General features: G+C 42.4%; 1 protein-coding gene across 2 annotated transcripts in view; it reads left to right on the top strand.

The window, feature by feature from the left end:
• The first annotated feature begins 1,420 nt into the window (after nt 1-1,420).
• Nucleotides 1,421-17,251, top strand: part of cyfip1 (cytoplasmic FMR1 interacting protein 1) — a 104,614-nt gene continuing 88,783 nt past the window's right edge. The window contains exons 1-3 of one of the 2 annotated variants that reach the window (XM_084308022.1): nt 1,421-1,738; nt 13,076-13,193; nt 16,036-16,125. In XM_084308022.1, the coding sequence (XP_084164148.1) occupies nt 13,077-13,193; nt 16,036-16,125 (207 nt within the window). In that variant the 5' untranslated portion in view covers nt 1,421-1,738; nt 13,076. Of the gene's footprint in view, nt 1,739-13,072; nt 13,194-16,035; nt 16,126-17,251 lie in introns of both variants that reach the window. The other variant, XM_084308021.1, reaches the window with a different exon arrangement.

Here is a 17,251-nt window from a genome sequence, read left to right as displayed (position 1 = left end):
GTGTTAAAAACATTTCGCTTAGGAATTATTGACAGCGGAAATTCGAATCTGTGAATATCTTTCTAACTTTACCTAAGTCTACCGATTCCGATACAATAAAGCGAGTCTTCATCACAAATCATATTCTCAAAACAATCTGACGGGCAGATAGACCTATTGCCGACCACTGAACTAGGATATCTGTAGCCCCTTTCGTGACTGTGATGCAGGGCTTGCATCACAGTCACGATCGAAAGGGGCTAGGATATCTGTTGGGTAACATGCGTTTAGACAACACTATTTGGGACGCACCACACAGGCTATTTCCATTATTAGGCTATTACTTCACATAAAAGATCATGTCTAAATGAAATGTACAAAACAAAAAATATCTATGTAGGCTTATATATGCATTTATTTATGTATTTATTCATAACGTTATCCCTGCTTGGCTTTTACTTTGAAAAATGTAGTTGTCACGTGGTTCCGTTTTTCATTCTTCACATAAAAAAGGAATAACAAAATAAGGAATGGTCAAAAACCAAAATCGGACGATTATTTACTCCTTTTTTCCATTTGATTCTGACACCAAAATACGAAAAACAGCTCCGTATTTCCCAGTTTTTTTCGATTTTGGTTTCAAACGGAAATAGGAAAACACCTCGTATTTCCCAGAGCAATTAAAGGGCTCTGGTATTTCCGTTTTTTTCTTCGTTTTCTTGTATTTCCGTTTGAAACGAAAAACGAACTATCAAAACGGCGTTATTTTCTTCCGTAGCCGCATTTTGCGGAGACGCTCTCTGATTGGCCACTGACGTTTCTGGTGCGCCCAGTCGTGTGACGCCTGTTTCTACACCTAAGCTTAGGCACTCTTTCGAAGTTGTCTTAGAGCAGGGCGATAGAAGGCCAGCCCTGATTCCAAACTCTGACCTTAACCAACTTCGAAAGAGTCGCCTAAGCTTAACCAGTGATAAACTAGGCGTTAGGTAGTTTGCTGCTGTTCGACGCGGAAAGGGGCAAAGACACAGCTCGTCACGCGATTGGGCGCACATGTCAGTGGCCAATCAGAGAGCGTCAGTCAGTGGCCAATCAGAGAGCGTCTCCGCAAAATGCGGCTACGGAAAAACAATAACACATCAAAACGTACACGGACCCACAAGCACTTCCGCGTTACATGGTGCTCGTGGGGGGGGGGGGGGAGAGAACGGGCGGGGATTAAATGAATGACTGTTGATTACAAGATACTTTAATGCCACATTAGAGCCTTGGTGTAAACTTTAAGTGGTTTTAGCTACGTAGCTACTACAACCAATTTCGTCAAGGCTCTAATCAATCATCCACGCACTGCCTTACCCCCCACGCCGCCCACCCACTCCCATGAGCTCAAAATACCGGAAGTGTTGCGGTGGTATATCCCTTTGGTCCCTAGTGGAGGGGATTTGCGCCGCAGCTCGGAGTACTAGAGTACTCCAATAGACCCTACTCGAGTAGTTGGAGTAGTTTCCTGTTGAATTTCCCTGATTCAGTGGGACAGGAACTCCCTCCTCTAGTACTAATGTTCCTCTGCCTGGCTGTTGGCGTGCCCGACCCATGATAACATCGAGCAAAGGGAAGATTCCTCTGCGCGACAAAAAAAAAGTTTGGACAGAGAAAAGACCGTTCCCAATTTGTTGCCGGGGGGATACCGATTCCGAGTATTATACATTAATGGCTCTTTAGTTCTATAAAAGATAACACTTTCCCTGGAAAACAACTCCTGGTAAGTAGATTACTCACGAAGTTGGCTTCAAACTGTCCTCTTCTACCTTAGTAGGAAAAGTTGTGTGTGATGTGTATCTTTGGGTGTTTTCCTTTGTAACACTGTTTTGTTTTGAACAAAACCCAGACAGCCTAACGTATTAATGGTGAATTATCCGTATCGGTAAACGGCTTTTCGTTTGGAGGTCAAAATGTTTGCCTATAGTTTGAAATTCCAACTCGCTACAACCACGGGCTATTATTTGAATGGCTCGCAGGCCCGATGTGTGAATAATCTCACAGCAGCGTAGATAGCAAGGATCTCCAGGGTAGTGGGGTTGGGCAGTCGCTCAGGAATTCATGTCCGTCGCCGCTCATGTCTCATGCTGTGTTCAGGTTAAGTGGCTAATCCTAAATAAGAGTCCACGACCTGAAGGAAACGCGCACTATACTGTACTTTTCCCCAAGTCATATAAAGTGGGGAAAACTCTGGAGTTTAACCGCAATGTATCCCAAATATTAATTTAGGCTCCGCCCATTGCGGAAATACTAGCTAGTTACAAAACTTTGATTCCAGATCAACTGTTGTGCTGCTTTTTGTCAAATGTGTCAAATTGTCATGTTTATAAAACATTGGCGTATGCTTTATGAGGTTCAGAGTGAGGGGGGTGCTCCTGAAGTAGGTATAAGCGGTTGATTTCATGTGCACATTGATACAGTTTATCGTTTATATTCCACCAAAATGTATTCCTTAATTCAGATATCAAGGAAAGGAAAGAGCTTTGCACATGAATTGAAATTTAACCAGGCCCGACATCTATCTAGTGTCAACTGTCAGTCCTATTGAGTCGTCGATGTCTCCAAGCAGTGACTCAACCCTGTGGTCCTGACTCCTTAGCTTAGACCTAGCTTTAGTCTGCCCTCCATCACCCCCATATGGATGACGAGGTCACTGGGCTTGTTGACAAATTCAAATTAAGCTGAATAAACAATGTTGCTCAGACCTCATCTCTTACGTTTTGAACAACTCTTAGAGTTGTTCAATAAAGGGGATCAATAAAGGAATATCTTATCTTATCACTTCCATCAGGGGATTTTATGGTATTATGCTTCAGCCCTGTGCAACAATTTCGATTTTCGATATGAATTGAAAATGGGGGACCCTGATGTAAACAAGACAAACGTTTTTCTCTGGTCTGCATCCCCTTAACAATTGTGTGTATTGAGCCGTACTGTATTGTACCCATTCTGCAATCTGTTAAATAAAGTTTTCAGTCATTCACACTGGTTGTGGTTGTGGGCACTGTGTGCAACTTGTGGTTTGCTTGTGGGTGGCATTCCATGTGCAGCTTCTGAGGTTTTGAATAAAATAAAAAATGCATTACCCTGTTGCCACAACGCTATGTGAAAACACAGGGTTCCATTTTAGCGTACTTTCTCCCGCTGATTTTCTAAATGTGGAAGTAATACAGGCTAAATCCACCTGAAGGAGTGGATTTCTTTTCAGCAATACCAGAACGGCTTGCAAGACTTGGCAGCCAAATTGTGTTATTCAACCAAGAAAACCCACTTGAGGTTTTAGGAGAAGTGAAACCTGTTGTATAGGGGGATGGTGTCTGGACTGCTGAACACGGATAGTGAAGTGTCTGCTATGTATAGAATGGTCAGAAAGGATTTCAGTGTAGCCCCCGCTGCCCCCCACAACTTGCATAATTATGCTAGGCTCACTTTTTATATAAGCAAAATCTTTTTTCACACCTTGCAAACTGATATCCTGCAAAGAGCTGTGTTGTTAATGTCACACCTTTCAAGCAGTATATCATGCCTTTCACACAGCCTGCATACAGAAACACTGGTGAAGCAGGCTTTGTTTGGTGTGGTATTTATTTTTGTGTTACAGCAGACTTCGGCTACACTGACAGGCGTGTGAAGGCATAGTGGTTTCTGTTGCCCCCCCACACTGCACCACTGACACCCTCATTTACTTTTTTATCGAAAAAAGGAGCTCAACAACCGTTGAGCCAAAATGTAGTTTAACGAATCCTTTGGATGAAGAACCATATAGCCGAAGTCGATTCTTAACATGAATGAACAAATGAATGTGTTTAAACCTAATTATCCAAGGATGGTAACTTGGGAGTGTCATGTTGGTACATTTGTAGTTAAAGCTACAATGAGTAAGATCGCTGATTTTCTTTTGTGTACGATCACAGAGAATTTAGCTCCGTTGGCACATTTTCAAAACTTGTTATAACTTATGACCACCTGCTATCGGAGGGTCTCGTTGAGTCTTGGTGTCCTGCTCAATCAACCCTGCACTAGCAGTGGCCAGTCTTGTTATTCCATCATTTATTTTCTTTGTTGACAAAACCCGGCCTGTGCTTTAGCTCCGCCTATTTTATAAGCCTATGCATTTAAACGTTTTTTCCCCTCCAGCGAGCGAATCTCTAATTACATGAATATTATGCTGTCACTGTACTATATTTTTGAGTAGGTTCATCAACCAGGAAATTCCCAAGAGAAAGTTGCCTGTATTGTAGTTGAAATCTAGTAATCCATCCATGCACAAAACAATAATTTTTGGAAGCAAACTTTGCAGTTTTATCTTCGTTAAAACAAGATTGTGCCATCAAGGCAGTGTTATGTTCATATTTAGAATTGTCACTTTGGTAAAACGAGAAGCTTTAATGTAGGGATAAAGCTGTGTTTATATGGCTCCCTGCTGTCCTCTAGTGGTCAGAAAATGATTATTGCAGCTTTAACGTATCTACTGAGAGCGCGTTTCATTGACCAGTGTAGCAGCAGAGGAGAGATATTCCATTCTAAAGTTTCACAGCAAGGCTCCCTCTTCTAACCAATCAGAGAAGCTCAAAGGGAATTCATTTGTAAAATGCACGTTTAGTGTTTGAATATTCACAGTCCTCAACACAGTCTGGCAATGAGGACCATGTAGACCAGGGGTGGGCAACCTTTTTGGGTTTGAGATCTACTTTTCCCCTTTCCAAGGCCGGACAGATCCACCAATCCAGAGTGAAAATCACCACCACTTAACTCATTCAGCGCCAGCCATTAGCCGGGTCCCGTTGTAGCTATTCCACGCTTTAAAGATAGGAGTGCGTCACCTTGTTTGTAGAGCTATATCTATATTCTATATTATAGCTATGGGGACAATACTATGGTCATTTGACACTGACTTTCTTCTGTCCAAGATGCAAAAAAGAGAAAAAAATGTCATGCATACGTTCACATGTTATCCCGTGGTGAATATAAGTATAATTTCAGAGTGATCCGGGATAATTCCTGGGAAGCGAGTAATGGGGCGCAACGTGAATTCTACTATAAGCGTTGGCGTTTCTTGCCTGGACAGTGGACACGCTACTATTTCCAAATCAAATATATATAATAGGTATTATGTTTCATCATGAATGCATGAAAGGGGGGGGGGGGTCGTTTCTGATGTTTTGATTGCCAGTAACGGCATTCGTATTGAGCTGGATCGGTATCAAAACATTGTTGGATCAAGCTGAAATTGATGTCAGATAGTCCTTACCTGTGGTCGGTGGTATTCCAAAAAGAATATTCCAATTGTCTGATCGCGATTTCCAGTATTGGAAATTCCATCTGGTCCCGGACATAATTTGGCACAACTTATGGATTGAGTGTGCCAGATGCGTCTCGAAGTGCTCGGATGAAGCGACTTACTCGGCTCCGACTAAATATAGCGCCCGGTGACATTTTGAGTGTAACACAGAGTTGGATATAAGGTTTCAAAGGGTGGGCGACACTGCCATCTGGCAGGATGCGGCCCGTATTGCACTTTGGCGATCTCAAAATCCTTTCATATGGCAACACCGAGGTCAATGGATGAATAATGAATGAAAATAGCGAATAAAAGAAAACGACCGAAACCCGAGATATCTCGGGTTCTGGCGTCCAACGCATGGCAAGTTAACCCGAGATATCTCGGGTCTGGCAATTAAAGAGTTAAAGTCACAGTAGACTTGTGAGATTATTCACAGTACATGTGTCCACGTTAAGATATTGGAGATGGGCAAAACTCACAAAATTGCTATTCGATAGTCACTGGGAACTATTCAAATACTAATCGAAAATCTCCCCACCCCCCAACATATGATTTCGTTTTTACTTTAAACGAAAGTAAGTAACGAACGTGAGATAATCAAGCAAGGTAGCTGGCTGTGGTCATTGCTAACAGCTAGATATTTGCGAGTCGCAGCAGGTTAACGTTATTTCCAGGAACAAAAGCATTAATTCGTTGATGCTTGAAATGTCTGAGCTTCCACGTTCATTTTTTGTTTTTACTTAACACTTTGATTGCCGTTCACGTAGTCCTACGTTTCTGTCGCCCGATCGTTGAGTGCCGGAAATGTAGATCTACGTTTCTGTCACAGTATTTCTTTTATTATCTATTGCCATTCATAATTCAGCGGGGCACCTTGTGCATACTGTTCTGACTTTTGAGTGTGTCTGAGCTGGCAGACGGTCTAATCTAAATCACATTGCATGCGTACACGACAAAGGATAATAGTGATGATCTAGCATTGATTTCAGGAAGATCCGATAATCAGGCGAAAAATGACAACGCGTTTATTGAATTACACAAACGCTTTTTTCGTGTATTTTCCCTGGAATTGCTCAGAAGCGGCCGGACTATGTTCATATTCAAAACGGTATAAAACGGAAATGTACGGATGAAAAAAGAATCTGTTTTTTGCACGTTGACCAGAAGCAGCTCAATGAGACTCGACGGCGTTATTAGACCCATAGCTATACTATAAAATATAGGTTTAGCTCTACAAAGTACAACTACGTTTACATGGGGTTAATGGACGGCAAGGCCAGGTCACTTCCCGGAAGGGGCGTGGCACTCAATGTGTTAATAGCGAATGTGAGATAATCCAACAAGCGAGCTCGCTGGCTGCTGTCATTGCTAACAGCTAACACCAATGACCAAACTAGCGTATTTCCGGGATCAAGAGCATTCATTCTGAACATTACATCACTGATGCTTGAAATCTGTTTGGCAAACATACAAAACCTTGCTACCATGTAACATCTCCAGTTCAGTTTCTCTTTCTTAATCTTTCTTTTCTGTTCTCCCAGCTGTTAACAGACTGTTATGTTACCTGGCTAGCTAGGGAGCTGTACCCAGCATACCGTTCAGCAATGTAATAATAGGGTCCACTCCCCTCTCAATACACTGCCTATAACATTCCCATTCCAAGCAATTTGTATTGACTACAACAAGGCCTACATGGGTTGTCCAGAAAATGTCAAAGTTGACTTTGTTCTACCGGTATGGTTCTTCCTCTAAAGGGTTCAGTCCTGTCATCTTTGTGAATCAACCCACCTGCCTAGTTAATTCAAGGTGTCAGAGAAGGGTACACACATACCGTACCTAGTAATATCTAACTATGTGTCCTAGTAGTGATGTTGAGCCAATGTAAATAGTAACGTTAAAAGGCTATGCGAGTGCCTTCATGTGACTTGCCTAATACCATTTTTGTTAACAATCTTGTAAGTCTGCAGAGGAGGCCAGACACACACCATGCAGAAAAACGGAACCCTCCCCTTCCAGTTCTACGCAGCCGGCTGCGTTGTCGTTCTGTGTATATTTTGCCCTCCATCCCCAGAGAGCCTTGGTTACCTATTTCAGTCTCGTTTAATCTCCTTATGGTTTAATTACAGAGGCCAGAGGCACATGGCTTATACTGTCAGCAGATCAAACGGCCAACAAGCCAGCAGGTTGCTTATTCTGATGGGCATCTTTCCTCTTTAATTTTCTCTCAAAAACGAGGAGACTGCTGTAGGCCTTGCAGACCTTTTTAAGAGGAATCGTGTACTAAAGCAAAAATCACAGGGGTTCCTTATTTTCTGTACAGTACAGTATAGGCTAAAAAGGAGACGCAAGTTGAATTTGGTGTGGTACTGTGCATTACTTTTTGTTAAGCCATATATTCCTGCAGCAGGCCCAAATATCCCAACTTCAATTAGATGTTTCTTTCAACATCACATTTGAAGTGTCTGTGTAGCTAAATCTCATAGTGAATTCCCAGGTGTAACAGAGATTGTTAATCATTGCTTACTACTGTAGGCTATACTTATTTGGTTGGATGTCAGTTGAAATGTAAACAGTAGGGCTGGGCGCTGTGTTCAAAATATGATATCACAATATTTATCTGATTTAACAAGCTTCGAGACAATTTCACGTTTGTTTTTTTGACAGTGTAACAATATTTGACAGTATTTGTTTTTTCCAGTGCAAATTACTGTGTGCTTTCGAATAGATTTGATATATATACCGTATATTAAAAACATTTTGGGAAGCAATTTTAATTTAGCCTTTTCATTCAAAAGGTTATATTTTAATACTGCTGCAGGGAATTTTTTTTTATTTGACTTATGTATAACTTTAATTTTAAAACATGTATATTATATTGTTGACAACGGTATAGTATAATATCCATGCCTTCTGTATGGATTCATGATGACGGTCATGACCTTAACGTACATGCCTCCCAGCCCTAGTTAACAAGTTTTTTCTCTTCCCCCTCTCTGGTTTGACCCGGTGTCACATGATGTCTCTCTTGTCATGTCTACATCATTCATACTTCTGTTTTACAGCAGGAGTACAGAATCGTGGCCCGATTCGACGGTTTCCTACTCGACTGTGGTTAGGCAGCCTTTCTTCTTGCTTTTTATGAACTGGATTTCACAACAACTCCTACCACAGTAGAGCCTATGCAAAACGAAAGAGCCGTAGCCCCTTCCTATCGCTTGCATCGCTGTAGTGCACTCAGCTGTGAGTGGATAACTCCAGAAATACAATTCGATCTGATTCACAGATTTCCTTTTGAAAGTAGGCTAATTGGTTACCTTTTTAGATTAGCCTACTTAATTATCCTTTTTTTTATGTTGGATGGAGAGTGCGTATCGTGTAGGCCTGTCCATAATGCAGCACACGATATTTTTGGAAAGTTCTGTTTTGGTATTGCTTAACTTGATGTATAGGCTGCCTGCATGTGGTTGACAAATCTCTTTTCTCCCCTTTACTGCATGCGAGTATTAGCATGATGGCAACAAAAGAGCTTCACCAATCTGTTTCTGTTTTTAAGGAGACTGTAGACTCTAATAAAGTCTATTAAAAGATGTGAAGTCAAGCCAGTGTTCTTTTGACTCTGTGCTCGACTCTTACTGTGTGTGTGTCGGTGTGCGTTATGGAAGCACTGATGCAGTGACTGGTTACGGTATCAGATATTGGGCCAATAATACCAGGCTAAAACATGGCATCATAGTATATTTGAGAACTCTGATGCAAGAATCCAAAACCGAGTGCCTTGTGGAAATCTGCATTTTTTTTGGCACATGCTAGTGCAAAAGCACATATTTTTCTCCAATGGAGAAAGTGGTAGGTGCATGCATCCCTTGTGTGTGTGTGTGTGTGTTTCTCTGGGTGCTTAACCCCATGCCTTCAGTGACTTCTTGCTTCCTGATACAACAGGCTAGATATTTACTCTATGAACATAACCTAATAGATCTTCTGCTTTTCCTTTCATGTACCTCAACGGTCATTTACCTTTTTGAATGGATTACTAGTTAATTTTACACTGTGTAAAATAGTTTCCACCTCCATGATGAAGACTGATGCACAAGGTCCTCTTTAAGTTCTTACCTATGACCTTACACAGTAAGATTGTTTGTCAACCAGTGTAGAACTTGAGTGCTACAGTCTTGAGTTCATAGTAGTATATACTATACTGTACATATTAGCCGCAGTAGTTTAGGCAAGGTAGGTAGAGGTGCTTAGTAGCAGAGTGCATGTTTTTTTTCTTCATTTCAGATATTGATTGAAGAAGTGTGTTTTTTAGTCAACTAGCCCTAATTGTCTAACAAAGTGTTGGGGGCAACTAAGACTAAACCATGCGACGAATTGAGTAATTGACTAGGAGGGGGGGGGGGGGCTAGGGGTGGCAGCCCTGCTATAGAGCAGATCATTGTCCCCTGGTGAACCCCGGGTCTGTTCACGCTGCCAATCACGGTCCCTTTGTGTCCCCCATTACAGTATGCACGGATTGTTTTGAGTCACTGTCCATTCTGATTGCAACATGTTTTTTGATTGTTCAATGTCAATGAAGTTCCCCTATCAGCAGTAGTGATAGAAAGAACCGCTGCATGCCACACCAACTGCTGCAGAGTGGCTCAGTGTGGGCTGTTTAGTTCAACTTCCAAATTTTCCCTAATTGTATTGCTGTTTTTTTTAATATTTTTTTTATCATAATCTCAGAATAGCGACAAGCATGTGTGCACTGTGGAACCTTTCTCTGGCTCTTTATCTTATACATAATAAAACAGCTTCACTAACAGCTGCCGTGTGGAAAGTTGGTCTCTAAAGCCCTAATTCAACAGCAATACATTTTGTATCCTGTCATTTCTGTATTACTACTATACTACTAACATGAGGCCGGTTGAATTGTGTTACCCTGTCCAGAAATAAAAAATCAAGCCACTAAGCCAGAGCACGTAGAAATGTTTAGGTACAGTATATTACTTCATGTGTGTTGTGGTGTACTTTATTTAAAAAATAAATAAAGATTCAGGCTTAAATCTAGCTCTTATCACAGATAGCAGGAGAAAAATCTAGTTATGATTAGTTCACGAGTAGTTCCAGTGCAGCCCATATTATGTTTCCGATGCCTAATTGGTGCCTGAATTATTAAAGGAACATTTAGCCTGCTTTGTTCAGTAGCTTAGCGGGGCGGACCAGATCACTGTCTTACACTTATCTGTATTCAATGTGGTGAATGCAGCATGGCTTAACGCGAGCTCACTCTGCTGCTGCTCCAGTCCGTTAAGGTAGGGTTGGTTGGGTAACGTTCACATTTGAACCGGTACCGGCACCTGTGAATCGATATTCGATACCGGTACCCAACAGTACCTTTTTTTTCTGTACTTTAGTCTGTAAAAAAATGTAATCTACCTACCTCAGTTGTACAAAATGTGTCCTCATTATTATTTATTTAGAACAATTTGTTAATATATATAATAGTGCAGCGAGCGTTGTCTGCATCTAGCTTTGTAAAGTGTAACCACACTTGCGACCGTTTTCGGCTTGCCATTGCCCCGACTGCTTTGTTGTTGTTGAATCAAGTAAAATCCTAGATAAGTGTGTATTGTGCGTGTGAATGTTGACGTGAATGTGCGGTACACTTCATAGGTTTTGTTCTGAAGGATCAGATTAAACCGAATATATATATTTATTTATATATATATATTTAATTGTATTTGTATATCCCCTGATATCCCTTGTATATTCCTTGTACAATATGCATTGAATATCCCTTCTAGTCTACTGAACATCCCATAATAGTCTCCATTCTACCATTGGGCGAGACCTTGGTGCCAGGTCGCCATACCCCTCAGCCCAGGTTCAATCGTACCGCTCAACATGTATGGACAAGTCCTAGTTCCGCGTAGGAATATGTCTACCGCACCACTAATGGTACTATTTGTTCATAGTGCGTATATATACTGCGCTATTAAAGTAGAGCTTTCTTTTAGTCCAGTTCCTTACCCTCCAACAGAGTGACAGACACAAAAGCCTCCCCGCGAACCACGTGTGGGCAGTAAGGCCAATTCGGCCCAGTATCGGCATTGAGACATCGTGTATATTAATATTTGAATAGTCATATTTGGCACTATATCGTCGAGTTGGACGTATTCTATTAAGCTAATAATAGTCTATTCATATGTAGTGCCTCGTGCGGTAAGAGTTCTATAGTAATCAGCACCCCCATCGTTTCGGGCATCAGCTGGACGCTTATCCAGGGTGGTTGACCCCACGTGAAGCTGCACCCGAGGAGCTCCAGGCCAAAGAGCGAGTGGACCTGTATATTGGATTATTCTACCGACGACGGCTAGCCTTCCCCGGCTTGGATTATGCTTTGAGTACTTTGATTATTCTATGGATAAAGGCCAACACTGCGGTGTGTTGGAAATACCCCCCCCGGAGAGGACGACAGGTGAGAAGACGCTCTACACGACGAGGTCGCCTCACGTCTCTCCATCGTGGACCGGAGGACGCCGGCCACAGAGAGTCCAACTGCTTTCATCTGTGGATCGAGGATCGCTGGGCACCGGGTCGCACGACTGTGGGCTCTCCCAGGATACCCTCGGCCAGACGGGATACAGCCAGACTCTACCCCCCCCCCCCCCCTCCAGCTGTCCTACAAGCAGTCGGAACCTTCCCCTAGTGTATCCAGCTATATAATCATTCAAGTATCATTGCTATTGTTCCCTAAATATTCCAGGTTGTATATTTGCTTCCTGCGCAATCAGAGATTGGACATTCGATATTGATCTACCTACGAATACTCATTTGCCATAAAAGTGCATACTATTTCAAATCATAAATGTAATTAAGTGATCGTTGTACATACCTTTTGCTATGTATTATTATTAAACGCAGACTTTCGACTTGGTACATTTGTGTTGGATCCGTTTCATCAGGTGGGAGTGTTTATCATAATTATTTATACCTAGTACTGGGTGGCCAGAGTCTAAAGTACAAGAGGTAGTGGTAGTAAGTATCATATCTAACAATACAGTCAGGGAATTGTACCCCTCAGTTACAGGTTTCGTTTCGCGGAACTTTTTACAGTACCGAAATGTGGCACCGGTGGATCTCACGTGACTCGGTACTTGGTAGTACCGACGTGATTCGGTCGATACCCTTAAAAGTACAGGATTCGGTACCCGTTAGGACACACGGTCTGTACTCGGGGGTCTGAGCAGGACAACACTGGCTAGTAATAATAATCCTCTAATAACAGCATCCAAACAATTTTACCACAGACGGGAAATAACCCTGTAGAAAGGAAGGAGAATATTGTGTAAAAAACAACAGTGAATCCTGAAAAAGGAAAGCGATAACTCCCACGCGTGGCTGCCTGCTACTTAATTGGATGACTGTTTTAAAAATGGTTATTTTCCCCCCCTTATCTCAAGTTCAAGTTTTGTTTTATTTGTCACATATAAGGTACAGTAAAGACCAAACACTACAACATACTACACTAAAATGTACAAAATACAAAAATGACATTTGGATTACACTTTAACCCTTTCACTACCACACTACCAAATGGTTAACCCTTTCACTGCCACGTGACAAAGGGTTAACAATGTGTCTCTTTTTGTGTTATCAGCACACTATGGTGTCCAGTCCACAATGGCCCATTTAGAAAACTTAAAAAACACGTCTTAGCCGTGGCCCGTGTGGCATCCATGGTGTGTGTGAGCCGTTTTAAAATGTTTCTTTTCGTTTATTTCCTCTTTCCAGCAGCATGGCGTCCACGGTGACTCTGGAGGATGCCCTGTCCAACGTGGACCTGCTGGAGGAGCTGCCCCTGCCCGACCAGCAGCCCTGCATCGAACCGCTGCCCTCCTCGCTCATCTACCAGGCAAGTGCCACTGCCACTTTGATTATGGTAGCCACTGTCTTGGTTCGAGGGCCTGACAGGAACCATAAAAAAGAAGCTTCAGGTTTTCCAAAATAAGTTGGTAAGGGTGGTAATGGGTCTTGGCCCCCGCACCCACATAGGGAGGAGTCACTTCCAGGAGCTAAACTGGCTTCCTGTGGAGGCCAGAGTTACTCAGCTCAGACTCAACCTAGTGCACAATATTATAAACCAAAGGTCCCCTAGAAACCTTCAGAACTATTTCACCCCGGTCAGTGAATCCCACAAGCATAGCAAACCTTAAGCCTGCTTCTTTCCGTTCCAAACTAGGCCAGTGCTCTCTTGCTTTCTCTGGAGCCCAGGACTGGAACAAGCTGCCTATCTCCATCAAGCAGAGCTCGAGCCTCCACAGCTTCAAGAGAAGCGTCAGGAAGTGGCTCATGGACAGAGTAAAGGAATAGCCACCTATACTAAGAATGGGATTCCAACTGTTTTTAGTTATTGTGTGATATACAATTTTAGCTATAGGTTAGTCTTCTAATGCTTTAAATGTATGTGTTTTGTGTCATTGTCATGTTCGTTTTTTGTTGTGGCCTAACAGCCCTGGGACCATGATGGAAATAAGGGTCTTACTCTTTCGCATGTTATCCTTTGGATCCTTGTGTTTTAATCCATCAATAAAATAAAATCAAGTGCCGACACCTGGATCTAGTTAGGCACCGGCACCACCTTTTCACTGCCCATAGCCGTTGTAGTCCTAAACTAAGCATCGTCCGATTACTGGATTACTGATCCTATCCATTCGTTTTACCCCCAGAGACATTCCTCCAGGTGATGTCACAGAGAGGAGAGCAGATTACTAGCGAACTGCAGACACTATTTCCTATTTCCAACTGTAGTAGGAAGACATGGTTGAGGAAATGGTGTCTGAGGTTCACTAGAGGTCAGCTCTCCTCTCTGTGACGTCACCCGGAGGAAGTGAGGATGACTCGGAACACGTTGATGAGTCATATGTCATATGTCCAATTGTACGTCCTCCTCGCAGTAGAACGATAGGATTAAGATTGAATTAGCTACATTTGAACATTTGCCAAAAATTATAGATGGCATCGGTTTTCTCCATTAGAGACGCCTACCATCTGTTTGTATCAAGAAATGCAGAAAATGAAATAATTTGCCTCATACGATAATTGCCTAAGTCATTTTTCAAGATTTTTGGAAAAGAAGAAAACAAATTTTCCAGCAAATGTGTACGAGTTTTTAATTTATATTTTGAAAATACCGGTAAGTTCCACAAAGTGTATCAACAAGTTTGCAAAAAATACAAAAACACAACAACCATTGTGTAACAAAATAAGGTGACTTTTAAACAAAATATGTTGTGATTTAGGCATTTTTTCCTCGTACATGCATACATGTCACAGTCATACACTAAGGCAGTTGTTATACTTGCCTAAGTCATGCGATCGCCGGGATTTTTGAACGTAACAAGCGTTCTGATTGGCTGAGGACATAGGCACTGAGCCAGGGCGATGCAGCAGTGTGAGGAGATTACAGTTAGGCAGAAATCTCAATTTGGCCAAAAAATTACTTAGGCAGTTATCGTATGAGGCTAACTAAATGTTGCTTTCTGACATTTCTACACACGACTCTTGCCATCAGGTTTCAGTATTGGAGAAATCCCCCCCCAGTACTCGTATGTTAGCCTGGCATTGGCCTATACTCTAGTCCAGGGGTTCTCAAACTTTTTTATACCACGACCCCATACTTAACACATTGGGTGCCAGCAACGAGATATCTCGTCGTTGGCCGCCATGCGTTGGGTGCCAATGATGAGAAATCTTGTCATTTAATCGTTATTTCTTTTATTAGCGATATCCATAAATTTTTCATCCAGCCTCACGTTATCATTGGGACTGGCTCTGAGCTCGAAAAGGGCAAATACCGAAATAGGGCTGGGCGAGATAACGATAATTATCGTGATATATTTTAATCGATATGGGGGGGGGGGGGGGGGGAAGAGAGAAGAGAATCGTAAAAAACTATATTGATTTTTTTCTTTTTGGACCTGCAACAGGGCAGTTTTAAAACCAGAGACAGTGGACAGACTTGTCTTTCTTGCCTGCAACTTAAAGTAATGGCTTTGCTTGTCCAAATGACAATACTGACCAAATTGAGATTTATTTTTCTCTTGTCCATTTATTTTGTTTGCTTTCTAATTTAAAATACAGTTTGAAACCGTCTGTACACAGTAGGCTATGTGTGCTAGCAGAGCTAGTCTCCAGTCACGAGTCACGGTGCACATGTGCAGTGGTTTGTCCACCAAAAAAGCGCTAAAAGATAGAAAATAAACTAGCAGAGCCAGAACTGTTCAACTCCCCTGGAGCCACAGCCAGCAGAAAAGCCGGTTTACTTTGGCTTTCAAACCAGCTGCAGCCTGAGAACTGGAGTGTGAGGGGATGTAACACTAAAGATGGCGGCAACAACAAAGAATTGCTGCAAAATAAACATACATCTGTTGTAAAAAATAATAATACTTTTTTTTATACTTATAACAATATCGATAATTATCGATATCGAGTGATATGATATTGTTATCGTTATCGTTATCGTGATATCATTTTTGGCCATATCGCCCAGCCCTAGGCCATTATCGGTATCTGTGCATCTCTGCCTGTATTCTGCCTCTGTCGCAAGACTGGTGTATTGAGAAAGATCCACGGAGCATGCAGTAACTGTAACAACGTTTGTTCGTCAAGAGACTCTACACGCCCTTTCTCTGGAAACTCTAGAACAGAAATTACTCTTCCTTCCTGTAACACCTCCTCCCCTCATCTCTCCACAGCCCAACTTCAACACCAACTTCGAGGACCGCAATGCGTTCGTCACTGGCATTGCCAGGTACATCGAGCAGGCCACGGTCCACTCCAGCATGGTGAGTGATGACAGGGCTCTCGTCCTTCAGAAGACATGACCTCATTTATTTACTTCCTCTCTCTCCCTAAGTACCACTTCGTCTTGTTCTCACCTCACGGGCGACCTGGGAAAACCCTCAGTCATCTGGACGGAGACAAAGGCCCGTTAGAGAGAAGGAACTAGAGTAAAAGAGTAAACATAGTTAAAAATGAATGGAGGAGACGTGACTGTCCAATCAGAGAGTCTGGGGCATTGTCCTCCCAGACGGCACAGAGGATCCAGGCCAAGCACTATGTCTCCCTCAATGGTTTGGGTACAAATGGGCGCTTTGGCGATTTACTCGCAGGAATAGCGTTTCTTTGTGTCCAATTAGTGAGGGATAATTGCTTTTTAGGGCCGGGGGTCTGAATCAAACGGCACTTTGTATGCAGCCAGGGCGCGTTTGAAAGCAGTGGAGCGCTACCCTGTCGCACTTCTGAGAGTGGCCCTACTTACACTAGAGGTACCACTTCACACAGGCTCAGGATCACGATACATGTGCAACATTATGAAGCATCTTGGCATAACACAGCATATGCCATTTGGGTGAATGCTTTTATCCAAAGCGCCTTATAGCACCACAAGTGCATACAGTTCTAGCATTTTTAGAATGAATCCCCTAATGCTGGCAGTGGTTGTGTCACGCTCTTATCCATTTAGTTACAGGACCTATTGCCTTCAGCCTGCGATGGAATGGAAGACGATCACAGCGGATAACATTAGTGGGTTTTATAAGGAATAAATATTAATACTGTAATAAGTCCCCACTTTTTAAAAAGAGTTTATTTTCACCAGGGGGCATTTTGCAGATTTTTATTTATTATATTGGATTCAAATGTATTGTCATTATACAGCACAGGGTACAGTACAAGTTTGGCATCCAACCAGAGTGCAAATGTAACGGCAATATACAATGTACAGGTGATTAAGTTCAAATGTGTTCTTGCGTCTTGAGAGCTCGGCCACGTTGCTTCCTTGAGAAATTCCGCTGGATGACATCACCCAGAAGAGAGATGATGTCACCCAGAGGAGAGCTGACCTCTAGTGAACTGCACACACTATTTCCTCCACTATTTCATGGACTTTCTTTCTACAGTTGAAAATAG

Source organism: Notolepis coatsorum (assembly GCF_963971535.1).
Source record: "Notolepis coatsorum genome assembly, chromosome: 2".
NCBI lineage: Eukaryota > Metazoa > Chordata > Actinopteri > Aulopiformes > Paralepididae > Notolepis > Notolepis coatsorum.
This window is presented reverse-complemented; position numbering and strand designations above follow the sequence as displayed.